The 11,963-nt window shown below is 39.8% G+C and overlaps 1 protein-coding gene across 2 annotated transcripts; it reads right to left on the reverse strand.

The window, feature by feature from the left end:
* On the reverse strand, positions 1 to 8,504 carry TMEM59 (transmembrane protein 59). 2 transcript variants are annotated; one of them, XM_025206668.1, is made up of 8 exons: positions 8,381 to 8,504; positions 7,782 to 7,986; positions 5,937 to 6,031; positions 5,571 to 5,723; positions 5,176 to 5,245; positions 4,742 to 4,826; positions 3,553 to 3,661; positions 1 to 2,401 (listed from the first exon to the last, which is right to left on the reverse strand). In XM_025206668.1, exons 4-8 carry the CDS (start codon positions 5,718 to 5,720, stop codon positions 2,246 to 2,248), a joined length of 570 nt encoding a protein of 189 aa, XP_025062453.1. In that variant the 5' UTR covers positions 5,721 to 5,723; positions 5,937 to 6,031; positions 7,782 to 7,986; positions 8,381 to 8,504; the 3' UTR covers positions 1 to 2,245. The 2 variants fall into 2 exon arrangements, with proteins under 2 accessions (XP_025062453.1, XP_014376408.1); XM_014520922.2 differs by lacking the exon at positions 7,782 to 7,986 and having other exon boundaries at positions 4,742 to 4,823; positions 8,381 to 8,495.
* Positions 8,505 to 11,963: the final 3,459 nt, after the last annotated feature.

Consider the following 11,963-nt stretch of genomic DNA (forward strand, 5'->3'; position numbering starts at 1 on the left):
TCATAAGGACTAAAAATTAAAACTTTATTTGTTCTATTTTAATTTTTCCTCCTTTCAGTTCAGAAGTTTAAGCAGATATTACAGCTCAAAATAAAACTTCAACATCTATTAAATTAAACCAAATACAAGAACTAAAAGTAACTTTTGAACTCAACCACCTGAGAAAGACAAAGAAGATCGTTTTACACTCATGAAAGTTAAGTCACTGACATAGCTGAAGCTATGCCATACATAGTATTTAAACTGGCAATTGGACAGATTCAGAGAGCTTATAAACATTATTTTCCAGAATTTACATATTACAGAAAAAAATGTAATTGATTCAAAAACCATTTACAATGCTAGTTATTCAGTAAGTAAAAACTTGGGAGAGCTAAAGTGTTTTCAGAAACTGCACTGCAGACAAAGTTAGTGCAAATACCAACAGCAACCACTAATAGAGTCTGCATTTGGAACCTAAGATTTTTTAACTTCCATTGCACAATTAACATTCAACACTTCTTGTACCATCGCATCCCATTCAACAAGGATGTTTACTGAAGCCTTAGGTACATAACTGCATAAAATGCACATCTCAGAACTGAGTTACTACAGCAGACAGAGAGCAATTTCCCAGCATCATAACAGTTCATGTTTTCAAAGTACTGTGCAATCAGCCTTCACAACATCCGTTTGAGAACCCTGTGATAGAAATATTTAAGACATGTTGTCAGCATTTCAGCCCACAGTTCACGTTTCTAACTCAGTACCTCTTTCAGTGCTACATCACCCAAAGTTGTTGCACCATTTTATTTAAAGTTGATATTTTGCATGCTGAAGCACATGAACATTTCCTGATCCATTCTTACACCTTGAGGAAAAACTATTAAGGTGCAAATAGCTTTGCAGACATTAGAGAATTTTTTTTTTTTTAGCAGCACAGTGTATTAGTGTTTCACACACATCCATAGCAAAAGCCACAACATATATGGGGTTCATAGTCTAAGAATGGAACCAAGATGCATGATCTAACTAAATGCACAAATCTGTACTGATCATGTAGACCCTTCCTGAACTCCACTCTTGACCAATTCTAATTAAAACCAGAATATATGTTCTGAGTTACTCTCCAGAATTTAAGTGCAGCTGTCAGCAGACCACAAACTATGCAAAACCAGCATTTTGAAGGCAAGCAGATATCAATTTGCAGAGCAAACAGAATAGAATACTTCTGGGCTAAAATGATTAGACCTGCCAGACCCTTAAATTATGGAAGTCTAATGGGTGGTCCCTACACAGAAGTTGTTACATCAAAGAACAGAATTGGGGTGACAATGAGAGATTACAATACTCATAATACCTTTCCCCAAGTTGTTGAATTACAGCTGTTTCCTAATGCAGAGGGGGATGCTGTAGACAAGTCTCACAGCGAACTGTTTGTAGTCAATAAGAAAAAAAAAAAAGTTACACAGTCACTATTTTCTATACAGTACTATTTTTCTATGTCCGCTTCCAGTTTTCAGGAACCAATGCATTTTGGCAAAGAGAATTTAAGAATAAGTGTAATCAAAACCAAGAGAATTTAAGGTAGAGTTTGCCAAGAGCTGAAAAGCATGTCACAATCTGTATGTGTAAAAAGGATGCGTCTACCAGTCTTAATAGGCATTTCCATTTCAAACCAAGTCCAGGTTCTAACTTGCAGTACTGAATTAATGCTCTCTGCATGCTGGATATTGACACAACTGTAGAAAAAATAGATTTATTTTTGGAAAAAGGGTTGTACCTGCACAGACGTTAACAAATACAAAATTTCTGCAAATAGTTCTCTAATGAATATTTTCCTCAGTTAACTACGACCGAAGATGCAAAACTAAAAAGGCATCTGTCCACTTTGATTTCTTATACTTTTACAGAGCTAATTCTGAATTTACACATTATATCCTAGAACACAGAAATGAGTTTGATTGAAAGTGCCATGGCAGAATTACAAAAAGCATGCTTACGTATTTTTGGTAAGCAAAAAAGACAAGCTGCAAACACCAGTAAAAAGCAGTTGCATATGTTCGGAAACAAATTCAAAATGTCCAATTCTTTTCATGACTACCTGAAATAACAAGATTCCATGACAGACACATTTGTTGATTGTGTAACTTTATTTGCATTTAAAACACTGTCCGCTAAGCCTCTTATCTGAAGAAACCAACACACACCAGGATTTGCTAGCACTGTTAGAATTAGTCTATTAAATTCATTTTTAAAAAGCTATTTAAATTGCTGATTGAGCCAGATTAACTTTTGTAGGCAGAGGTCCTGCTTCTTCATGTTCCTCATTCTTGCATCTCACCACAACAAGAGCGGAAGTTGGGTATCTGTTCAGTTTTTGTTCTTTCATGTATTCCAGGTCTCCATAGATGCTGAGTTTCTGAAATAACAACATTTATTTTACAGATCATTACAGACTCTGGACACAAATTAAAGCTCATTTGGAGTCTAACCTGGAACATGAATTGTTTCTCAGTAAGTTTCTGCAATCCTTAAAAGCAGGATTTCAACATACTACTCATTTTCCAGGGCATTTTAACCTCGTGTGTGCAGAGCGGAGTCTAAATCCAATATGAAGCTTACTTGTTCATTACTGCTTGCATAGAATTAAAGGCATTACTGGAAGACCAACAAGAAGACCATGCATCAATCTCCTTGTACAAGTTCCAGTTCAGATAAGCTTTCTCCCCTCCTTCAGCCAGATTCCTGGTATTTACCCACCATATTTATACCATTCTATTTTTTTCTTTTCGTATAAAGAACTTTACTGCATTGTTTCTCAATGCGTGGTACATGTACCCCTTGGGGCACGCGAGACACGGGAAGGGGGTATGCAGGTGCTGCATTTTGGTCTTTGCCTGCTTGGGCCGGAAGTTCTGGCTGCCGCCCCTCCCGCCATGTCCGGTGCACCAGGGCTTTCACTCCCCAGTGTCAGTGTGCCACTGGATAGGGAGGAAGGCCCATGCAGGCTGCTTTGCCCCAGGCCTTGGTGGAAAAAGTGGGACTTGACTTGAGATGGCGAAACCAGAAGTGCCACAGTAGAATTTCTGGTTTTGCTTTTGCTGCATCAATCAGCAAGGGGTACATAAGGTACCAAAGGTTGAGAACCATTGCCTTAGTGGATTCCACATGTAATCATTCCAATGTGAGTACTGGCTCTGCTCCCAAGAAACCCAGCAAAAGTTGCTTCTAGTGAATTAAGGTGATTTGAAGGAGTTTCTGGTTTAGAGCACAGAGAACAGGCCAACTAGAAACTGGAATATCTGGCTTAGCCGGCCAGTCAACAATGTGCTGCGGCTCTTAGCAGTCAAAAAATGAATTAGCTTCATTGTTCTGTAGTTATCACTTACATACAGCAAAGAGATAGCATCAACATCCACAATCTCACATCTCTACCACCAAGAACTATGTGTTAAAAAACTTTCCAATGGAAAAAGAACCTTAAGTGTGTCCAGTGGACCAGAGCTTTTCAGAGATAAAATAATATGAGCAAGAGCAAGGTGCTGAAAGTGACAAGATAAAAAGATTTACCTCGGGTGGAACATATTGCTCCACTGCTGTGGCAACAGTAGCACAACAAATCCAGAGCAGCACCAGCACAGAGAGGACAAGCGTAGTGGTCAAAATCCAACTGGAATTTCTGAAATTTCACAAGTGTGTTGTTGAAGTTAGCAGATTAAGGCAGCAGGATATTTCTAAAAGCCATTTTTCTTGGCTTTGATGTGATGTTCACTAATTTTGAGGTCTCCAGTTCAAATCAACTCTGCACCCCACTGGAAACTTCTGGGAACCTTCCCCACCTTGAGCATCCAAAGATAAGAGAACCCAGTGAGTCGGGCAGCCTCCATACTAAACCCTGAGCTATTTCCAATTTCAGATTGTTTAGCACCTGACTTCACAATAGCTAATCCCTAGTCTCATCCACGGTTGGGAAATAAAGTGAAATGTAGCATTAGTTTAACATTGCACAGCAATACCATAATGGTTTGGGAGAGGAAATAAGTACTGCTTAGTTGAAATTGCAGGGAGAGTTTGGATGAACTGAATAGCAGGGCTGTGCGAAATTTCACTGGCTGGTTCGACACTCTTTCGACTCATTTTGAGGTCGAAACAGCAAAATCGAAGCAGAACAAAGGGCGTCGAAAGAGCCTCAAAACAAAACGAGGCTAGTCGAAACGTTTCAGATGTCTAAACGTTTTGGCCACAGCGCTGCGGATGAGAAGTCAGTTCAGCTGGGCTGCCTCCCCATCCCCCGCACTAGATCGCTAGTGCGGGGAATGGGGAGTTTCCCCAGCCCGATCGTGGGGCTGAGCTCCTTTCCCCAGCCCAATGGTCAGGCAAAACATTGAAACGTCAAAACAGCCTCACTGTTTTGACAAAGTGAAAGAGTAAGGCTGTTTTGACTCTAAATGAAATTCGATACAAAACACTGTTCCGTCCAGACCTCGAAACTGAAGTCGGAAAGGAACAGTGCTATTTTGCACAGCCCTACTGAATAGCCAAATATCCTGAGGCTAACGTTCCTTCTTCTGAGAAGCTACAAATACATGGTCTTTGTCTTACGTAGTCAGAATCTCAATTTTAACTTTGCCTCCAAAAATAGGTAGCCTGAACATGACAGACTGTTATCAGACGAGACTCTATGATAGGGTGTACTATATGTGCAAGAGAAAAAGAATCAGCCTACCCTTTAAGCTTCTACATGGTAGAAGATACATACATAGAAAGACACTTTAAAAAGCTATCATTTTCTTCCTCTTCAAAAAATCTGCTGCGGGTCAGTGAACCTCCTGACTGTGCATCTGCTGAAACATAATGGAACAGACAGGTTTATTACATAGGCAATAATAAAAATAAATTTAAAAAACCTCTCATCTCAAACAGTTCCTATCTATAGTGGCAGATCTTTAGCAGGAAACTTTAAAATGGTTCTTGATGCAAGTGTGCATATCTGAAAGTTTTAAGAATAGTTCCTTACTGTGGACTTAGATGCCATAAAGAGAAGGTAACAGTAACAGGCCAACCTAAGGGAAGCACATATCTATGTTTACATTTTAGCTTTGCAGAAGACTTGGCTTCATATACTGCAGGACAAGATTTTTGCAGGTTAGGGGAACAAATGCAAATATTCATTAAGAACCCAAACCAACTTACAAGAGGAGGATTCTTTCAGCTCTGCGGTTTCCTGATCAGCTTGTGGAACGTACTGAACTTCTGGCTTTGACTGAAACAACATGAAAAAATTATAAAAATCCTGTTTTTTTGGCATAAAGTTTCAGTCTACCTTAAATATGAGACTGTCCCTCTATGACAGTCATTTACTTTGCAGAATAAATGGGAAAGGCATATGCCATTCGTGAAGCTTTATTTTTGCTGTACACACTGTAAATTCAGAGAACTCTAGATAAAGATGCAAGCTTGTCAAAAATTCAGCATGCAGTTCCTTCTTGAAACTGTTTCATTCTTCTGTGTTTGATAAGAGCAGATGATCAACAGTCAACACGCAGGACATTTAAACATTGTAAAAAGAAAGCAAGCAAAATATGCACCTGAAATATAACTATTTTGCCATCATCTGCTTGAAGGTAGAAGGTCCACGAGGAAGTAATAAAGCTCTGTGCTGAGTCCATCATGTCACTCCAGATGGATCTCACCAGCGTCAGAGGGAAGAGAAGATGAATTCTTGGCATCAAGGACATCAACTGTAAAAAAAAAAAAAGCACCATCTGGTTCTCAACTCTTTTTTCTTTTTAAACAGATAAAAAGGAATTTAAACACTGCTCTCTTAAACCAGGTTCTAGTCTATAGAGGATATTTCTCCATCCGTTCACACACATTTGATCAAACTCAACAAAACAGACAACACAAATCAGCAGAAAATAAGTAGGTGGTATTCAACAAACATGTAAGCTTACTTGCTCTTGTCTCAGTTCAGCAAATGGTAGCTGATTCTGGCACCCAAGATGGCAAGCATATTGTTCATCAGACTGGGAATATGCTTCAATACAGGCTGCAAGGAAGAAAAAACTAATGATTTAGAAAATAACTTAAAAGTTTTCTTGGTCAGAAACAGAAAACACAGTTTTAAGTGCAAGTACAGCTGGGTCAGGAATCTAATGACAGCTTTACATGCTCCCCCTATCCCACTTGTAGAATGAAGCACAGCAATCTGCCACTTGTGGTACTGGTTCTCTGAACTGAGAAGGGCCAAGTGATCAAATCTAAACAGGCACAGAACAGTTTGTCTAGCACAGCACTTGAGAACAAAAATGATGAAAGGCAAAAGCCAAAATAAAACAGCAACATCTAAGACTGAAATAGCAAATTCCACACCAGGATGAGGCTTGGTGTGCTAAGTGGTCAGGCCCTGAATGAGACGAGGAACTATTTATGGGCCTGAGTTCTGACCAACCTTGGCTAATGTGATTTTTCCCTCCCACGTTTAGAAGATTCTGAGTTTTGTCGTGGGAGATTGAGCGGATATCTTGGAAGGAACCAACTGACTCTCTTGAGACTGGATTGAGCACATCAGCCAGTGGGTGTGTCACAAAGCACAGAGCCTCCACCAGCCACGTGTACAGATGCAATCTAATAGATGACTGCATGTAAAATAGGCAGGATGTGGTATTCCAGGGCAGCGCAGCTGAACAGGAGAGGAAGCAATTGTGCAGAGTCATCACTGCACTGAAGCTATTGCTGCACCACCCCTGTTTATGATATATGTCTTCATGTGTGGTTTGGCAAATGACAAGGCCTGCCTGGATCACAGATGCACACAGTAGACTCTTTCCTCTACAGCTCTAGTCCACGTCTAGGACCTTTAATAGTTCTGAATTGAATTAGCATCTCTGTATGCTAATTTTTTTACCCAGATGCCTTTCCTCAACTCCATCTCTTTTCGGAGTTGGCCACTAGTGTGCTGAAGGAAGACGGTGCATCATATAGATAAAGCATAGCCACTTTTCAGTACCGAGTTGGCTCTCAGCTGCATCTGGAAAGTGCTGGGAGAACTGCTACCTATCCTGCTGTGTGTGGTGATGCCACATTTTCAGTCATCCTTATACAGAGCTTAAATGTTTATCAGTTGCTCAAAAGATCCTTGGATGCAAGTACTATGCAATAATATACTAGCTTTTTAGGTAGTGTGCAAGACAAGTATTTTCATAGCTTTAACTACTAACATTCGTGCTCAGTAATACTGAATATTTGTTGTCTAATGGCTTAATTCAAACAAAGAGAGTAGGTAGCTGTGTTAGGCTTAAGTCAAATAGACTAACCAAAACAGACCAATAAAGTGCAAATATCTCTCGCCTTTTAATTCAAACAAGACATATGCTCAGCTTCTAGGCTTTTAGCTACATGTTAACCAGAGAAAGTAGTCAAGAGCCTCTTCCCACAGTAAGCAGACTGGATAGTTTTCATTCAGCTAAAATTTACAAAGTGAGGTAGCGTATAGTATACCCAGACTTGTTTTTCCTTCATCTGAAGTGTCGCTTTACAAATAAAAGCTATATTATGCAGAGAAGTTGTTAGAGGTCTGGAAAACAGTTAGTTTAGAAGGAAACTTGAGGGGAAGGAGTTAATAAATCTACGCATACACAACAGATTGTTAAAGAAGATGGGGAACAATTACTCTTTTTTTTTTGTCTACAGGGGACAGGCTTAGAAGGAATGGGCTCAAATTGCAGGGAGGGAGATTTATATTAGATATTAAGAAAATCTTTCCAACCATGAGGGTGGCTAATTAGTAGAACAGATACCTAGAGAAGTTGTGGAATCTCCATCATAGGACCTTTATGTTTTTTGAGACAAACGTCTGTCTGGGATGGCTAAGAGAAGGACAATTCTGTCAGGAGAGGAGAGAGCCGGGCTGGGCTGGGCTGGGCATGTGCACATTAGATTGAATCCCTCTTGAAAACACCTTCCAGCCCTAGTTTTCTATGATTCTCTGAAGCATGACCAAGACTGCATGGAATAATTAAACAGGGAGACCTTGAAACACTATATGGTTTGTTTAACCACTCTACATATGCTAAAGTTACACCATTTAAGAATTCTGCCATAAATAAATAAATACATAAATACATTTTCAGCTCACTTCCTGTATCTGACGATATCTAAGACATACCAGGAAACTGAAGTACCAGTTAAAGAGTTTCCACTTGACTAGAAAGGCCTTTGCATTTTATACATCTGCAGTGAAGCATAAAAGCCCTTATTATTAAGTAATTTTGAGAGGTTTTTCTATCAATCAAACTTATACAAACTGAAACAAATCAAGTTTCCTATGGATTTCCACTCCTCTTCCAAGATGTCTCTTTATATTACCTCTTCGGGAGAGAAAGCATTGAATACTTACCGGAGTCGCATTCCAATTTGGTCCGATTCAAATCAATTCCATCATCCACGAACTGACAAATGGAAAACAGTCTGCAGCCTCGCTGACAAGCATACAGTTCCTCTTCCTGGGAAATTACAAGGCAAGGGTTGCCAGACAAAGAAAATCACCATTAATACTCCACCCAAGAAGAGAGTACTAAGAGGCAAACATTACTATTTTTCTGAATACTAAAAAAAAGCCGCTCTGTAAAACCTTCTCCTGCCAAGAACACCAGGAGCTGGACAAACACCAAGCTCTGTAGAGTTTGACACAAAAGCAAATTACAGTTCTTTAACAGGACTGTATAACTTCGATGTTGATTAATTACTCTATTGCAAGCACGTGGATTTCTTTATTCCAAAGCAGAGCAAGTCTTGAGAAGACCTATTTTGCACGTGCCACCTCACAGCACCGAAGCCAGATGTGCTAAGATGCACTAGTAACAAGGATGAGAGTTTTAAAAATAAAGAGCAGGTGCTAAAGACCACCAGACCCTATTAGCTTTCACATAACCACACAAGAAGTTGACATTGCTACTAAATCTTTATGGAGAGAAGAGGAGAGTGTTACAGCTTGGAGTCAGAATGAAGACTTTGACACAATTTACCAGGCCACTTATTTAGGATACAATAGGAACAAAGGTAAAATTGTCAAAATAAGCAAACAGCACATTTTGTACCGCACTATTCCTGATTCACAGCTGGTCACTTATTTGCCAAATGAGCCAGAAAACATTAATAATCATTGCATTGTGGGGAACAGCATCCTCATAGAGATTAAAGAACCAAGATATAACAAGTGTCTAAGTATGTCCAATAGGCAGACAAGGTTCCTTGGGTGAATCTGATATCTTTTATTAGACCGACCCAAATAGTTGGAGAATAGTTATTAAGCAAGCTTTTGGGTTCAAAAACCCTTGGTCAGGCTAAGGAAGTTTCAGCAGTCGGTGTGCGCTCTTCCTGGATGGAATGAAAAGTAAAGAAGCCAGCGGCTGGGCCGGTAGGCATACAAGACAGGTAGTCAGTGAAAATGTAGATTGAGGAGTCAGTGGGTGAGAGACTCCTCAATCTACATTTTCACTGACTACCTGTCTTGTATGCCTACCGGCCCAGCCGCTGGGTTCTTTTCTTTTCATTCCATCCAGGAAGAGCACATACCAACTGCTGAAACCTCCTTAGTCTTGGAAGCTATAAGAATCTAAGAGAGATTTATACACAATTATAAGATATGAAGAATAAGAAAGATGGAGAAAGCATTAGATGGCAAGCTTTACAAGCCACAGACCATCTCTCACTCTTTCTACAGTATCACAATCAGGACTGGACCCTCTGAGGGCTACCATAATAAAGAGTGACAACGTTTCCTTATTTAAAAAAAGTGCTACAAATGATTACTTTCTTGGGAAAGTGGTTTTAATACGAGCAGCATCATGTGATAGAGGAATGAGGCCTTTAAGCATAAGTTCATTTGAGGGTTTACAAAAGCATGAAAGCTGCACTATTTTAACAATACCACCCTATAGTGTTGTTGACATTAATATCATTTCTTCCCTGGCAGGGAAGGAAAAACCTATATTATTATGAGGAATCTACATTGGTCTAGCCATATTTGGAAGTCTATCAATATAACACTAATGTTAAAAAAAACACCCCCAAACCTCTCCCCTAATTGGAATTGTTCTATATATACACAAGACACTGCGTCTAAGTTAGGCTTTTGTACTTTTCAAATGTGCTTTTCTCCTTGGTATTTTAAAAGCTCTGTTGTTTAGAAACTAAGAAAGCAATAACAAAGCCTACAGAACAGCCCAGACTGCAGAGCTTAACAAAGAAAAAGAAAAGCACCGTCTTGCATTTGATATCATCTGAATCTGTTACAAGGAACTCAAGAACTGAGTCTACTGGAACTGTATTTGTCCTTATGACTGTTACCATCTGCTTCACAGGGGGAAAAAAGACTTTGATTTAATCTAACAGAGCAAATACAACACACCCAACCACTGCAAATAAACTGCAGCATGGTACTGTATAATTCAGATGCAACAACATAAGAGAACAGAGGTCTAAAAGTAGGTTTGTTTTTTCAAATCTCTAATGACCTTGACAATCTTTCTGACAAAAATCTACTGTGGCAGGCTGAAAGTCACGCTGCAGTGGCTTTGGCACGTACAACATGCAAACAGGGATCTTCCTGACAACTTTAAATAAACAAAAAAACAAAAAACAACAAAAAAAGAAAATCTTCCTTTCTAATGAGTTAACCCAAACCGTGAACATTTAAAAAGATATATCCTTTCCTGCCAGCCTCATTTCAAAATTGGTAGCCTGGTAGCAGTTTGAACAAGTCCTGACCATGGACTGAGTAACAAGGATTGATGGCAACCTGAAAAGGAACCAAAACTGTGCATCATCTACTGTTTTGTTTCATTTTGAAACCAGATGATCCTGAAGGGTTATTAATATAAAAACAATGGCTAGAAAGACCAGCCTTCTTAAAAAAAACCCAACAAACTTGACAGCCCTCACACAAAAAGAAGGAAACTATGCTTCAGCAAAGAGGATGTTTGATCCATAGAGAGTATTTGGGGTGGGTTTGCAAAAACTGTTTGGGAATCTAATTATTTTAAGATTAAACTCTGGCCTTTTTTCCCCACTCCTATCATACCTCAGCATAGGGAGTAATTTTGTATCTAAACTTACCTTTAGCCCACACAAGTCCTTGCAGCTCCCACTCTCTGTTGAAGTATTTACAAGTTACTGACTCACAAAACCAAGTTATGCAGATGCCTATTTTTTTTAATAAAAAAAGGTCCACACTGCCAAGCACCCTGCCCTGCTCCTGCTCCTGCCACCGTGCTCACTTGGTGTCTGTCCACCTTCCATTCTGAGCTCAACCTTTGCACGGCTGCAGGGACGCAGCAAAATTAAGACAGACAAGGATTTGAAATGAATAAGTTTTGCAAATTCAACTGACTGCTCACAACTCCAAGGCCTGAACTGATACTGGACTTCGAGGCAAAGGCTGATAATTCCTCTTTGTTCTTTTTCTGCATGTGCTTTCATACAGTACAAGCTGTCAAAAACTAGTGTGCAGCAGGTGAAATGTCGTGGGGATGCTCATTTCCCAATTTTAAGACTTCTCTTCCAGTGTTCAAGTACCACATTCATGACATGATTCAGAGCTTTTTCTTCTCATCAAAGACATTAACGCAAGAGCTAAGAATTGCCATTTACTGGGTTGGGCCATAGGTCCATTTTGTCCAGTATCCTGCATCACACTGGGGCAGAGAGCGGCTGCTGAAAGGCAGAGTGAACTGGGTACAACCCGAGTTTTTTTCCCCCTCAGTTCCCTTCTCATTTGCAGCCTCCAGCATTTAAAGGTCTAGGAAGTTCTGATTGAAAAGCTGTGCCCCTCATTCCCACGTTCAACAGCTGACACCCTTTTCTTCCAAGAACCTGTCCAATCCCTTTTTGGAATTGGCTAAACCGTCACAACATCAGGTGGCAATGAGCACACCTGAATTACACGTGTACTGCTCTGCACCTTTTCAAATGCCTGCAAG

This window comes from Alligator sinensis, unplaced genomic scaffold (genome assembly GCF_000455745.1).
Source record: "Alligator sinensis unplaced genomic scaffold, ASM45574v1 scaffold172_1, whole genome shotgun sequence".
In the NCBI taxonomy this organism is placed as follows: Eukaryota; Metazoa; Chordata; order Crocodylia; family Alligatoridae; genus Alligator; species Alligator sinensis.

Coding starts and splice junctions, on each gene's coding strand:
- TMEM59 (XM_025206668.1), bottom strand. CDS start 5,720: ATGTCCTTGATGCCAAGAATTCATCTTCTCTTCCCTCTGACGCTGGTG. Junction 5,246..5,570: donor GCAAAATAGTTATATTTCAG/GTGCATATTTTG, acceptor ATGTTGTTTCAG/TCAAAGCCAGAAGTTCAGTA. Junction 3,662..4,741: donor TTTTTAAAGTGTCTTTCTAT/GTATGTATCTTC, acceptor GTGAAATTTCAG/AAATTCCAGTTGGATTTTGA.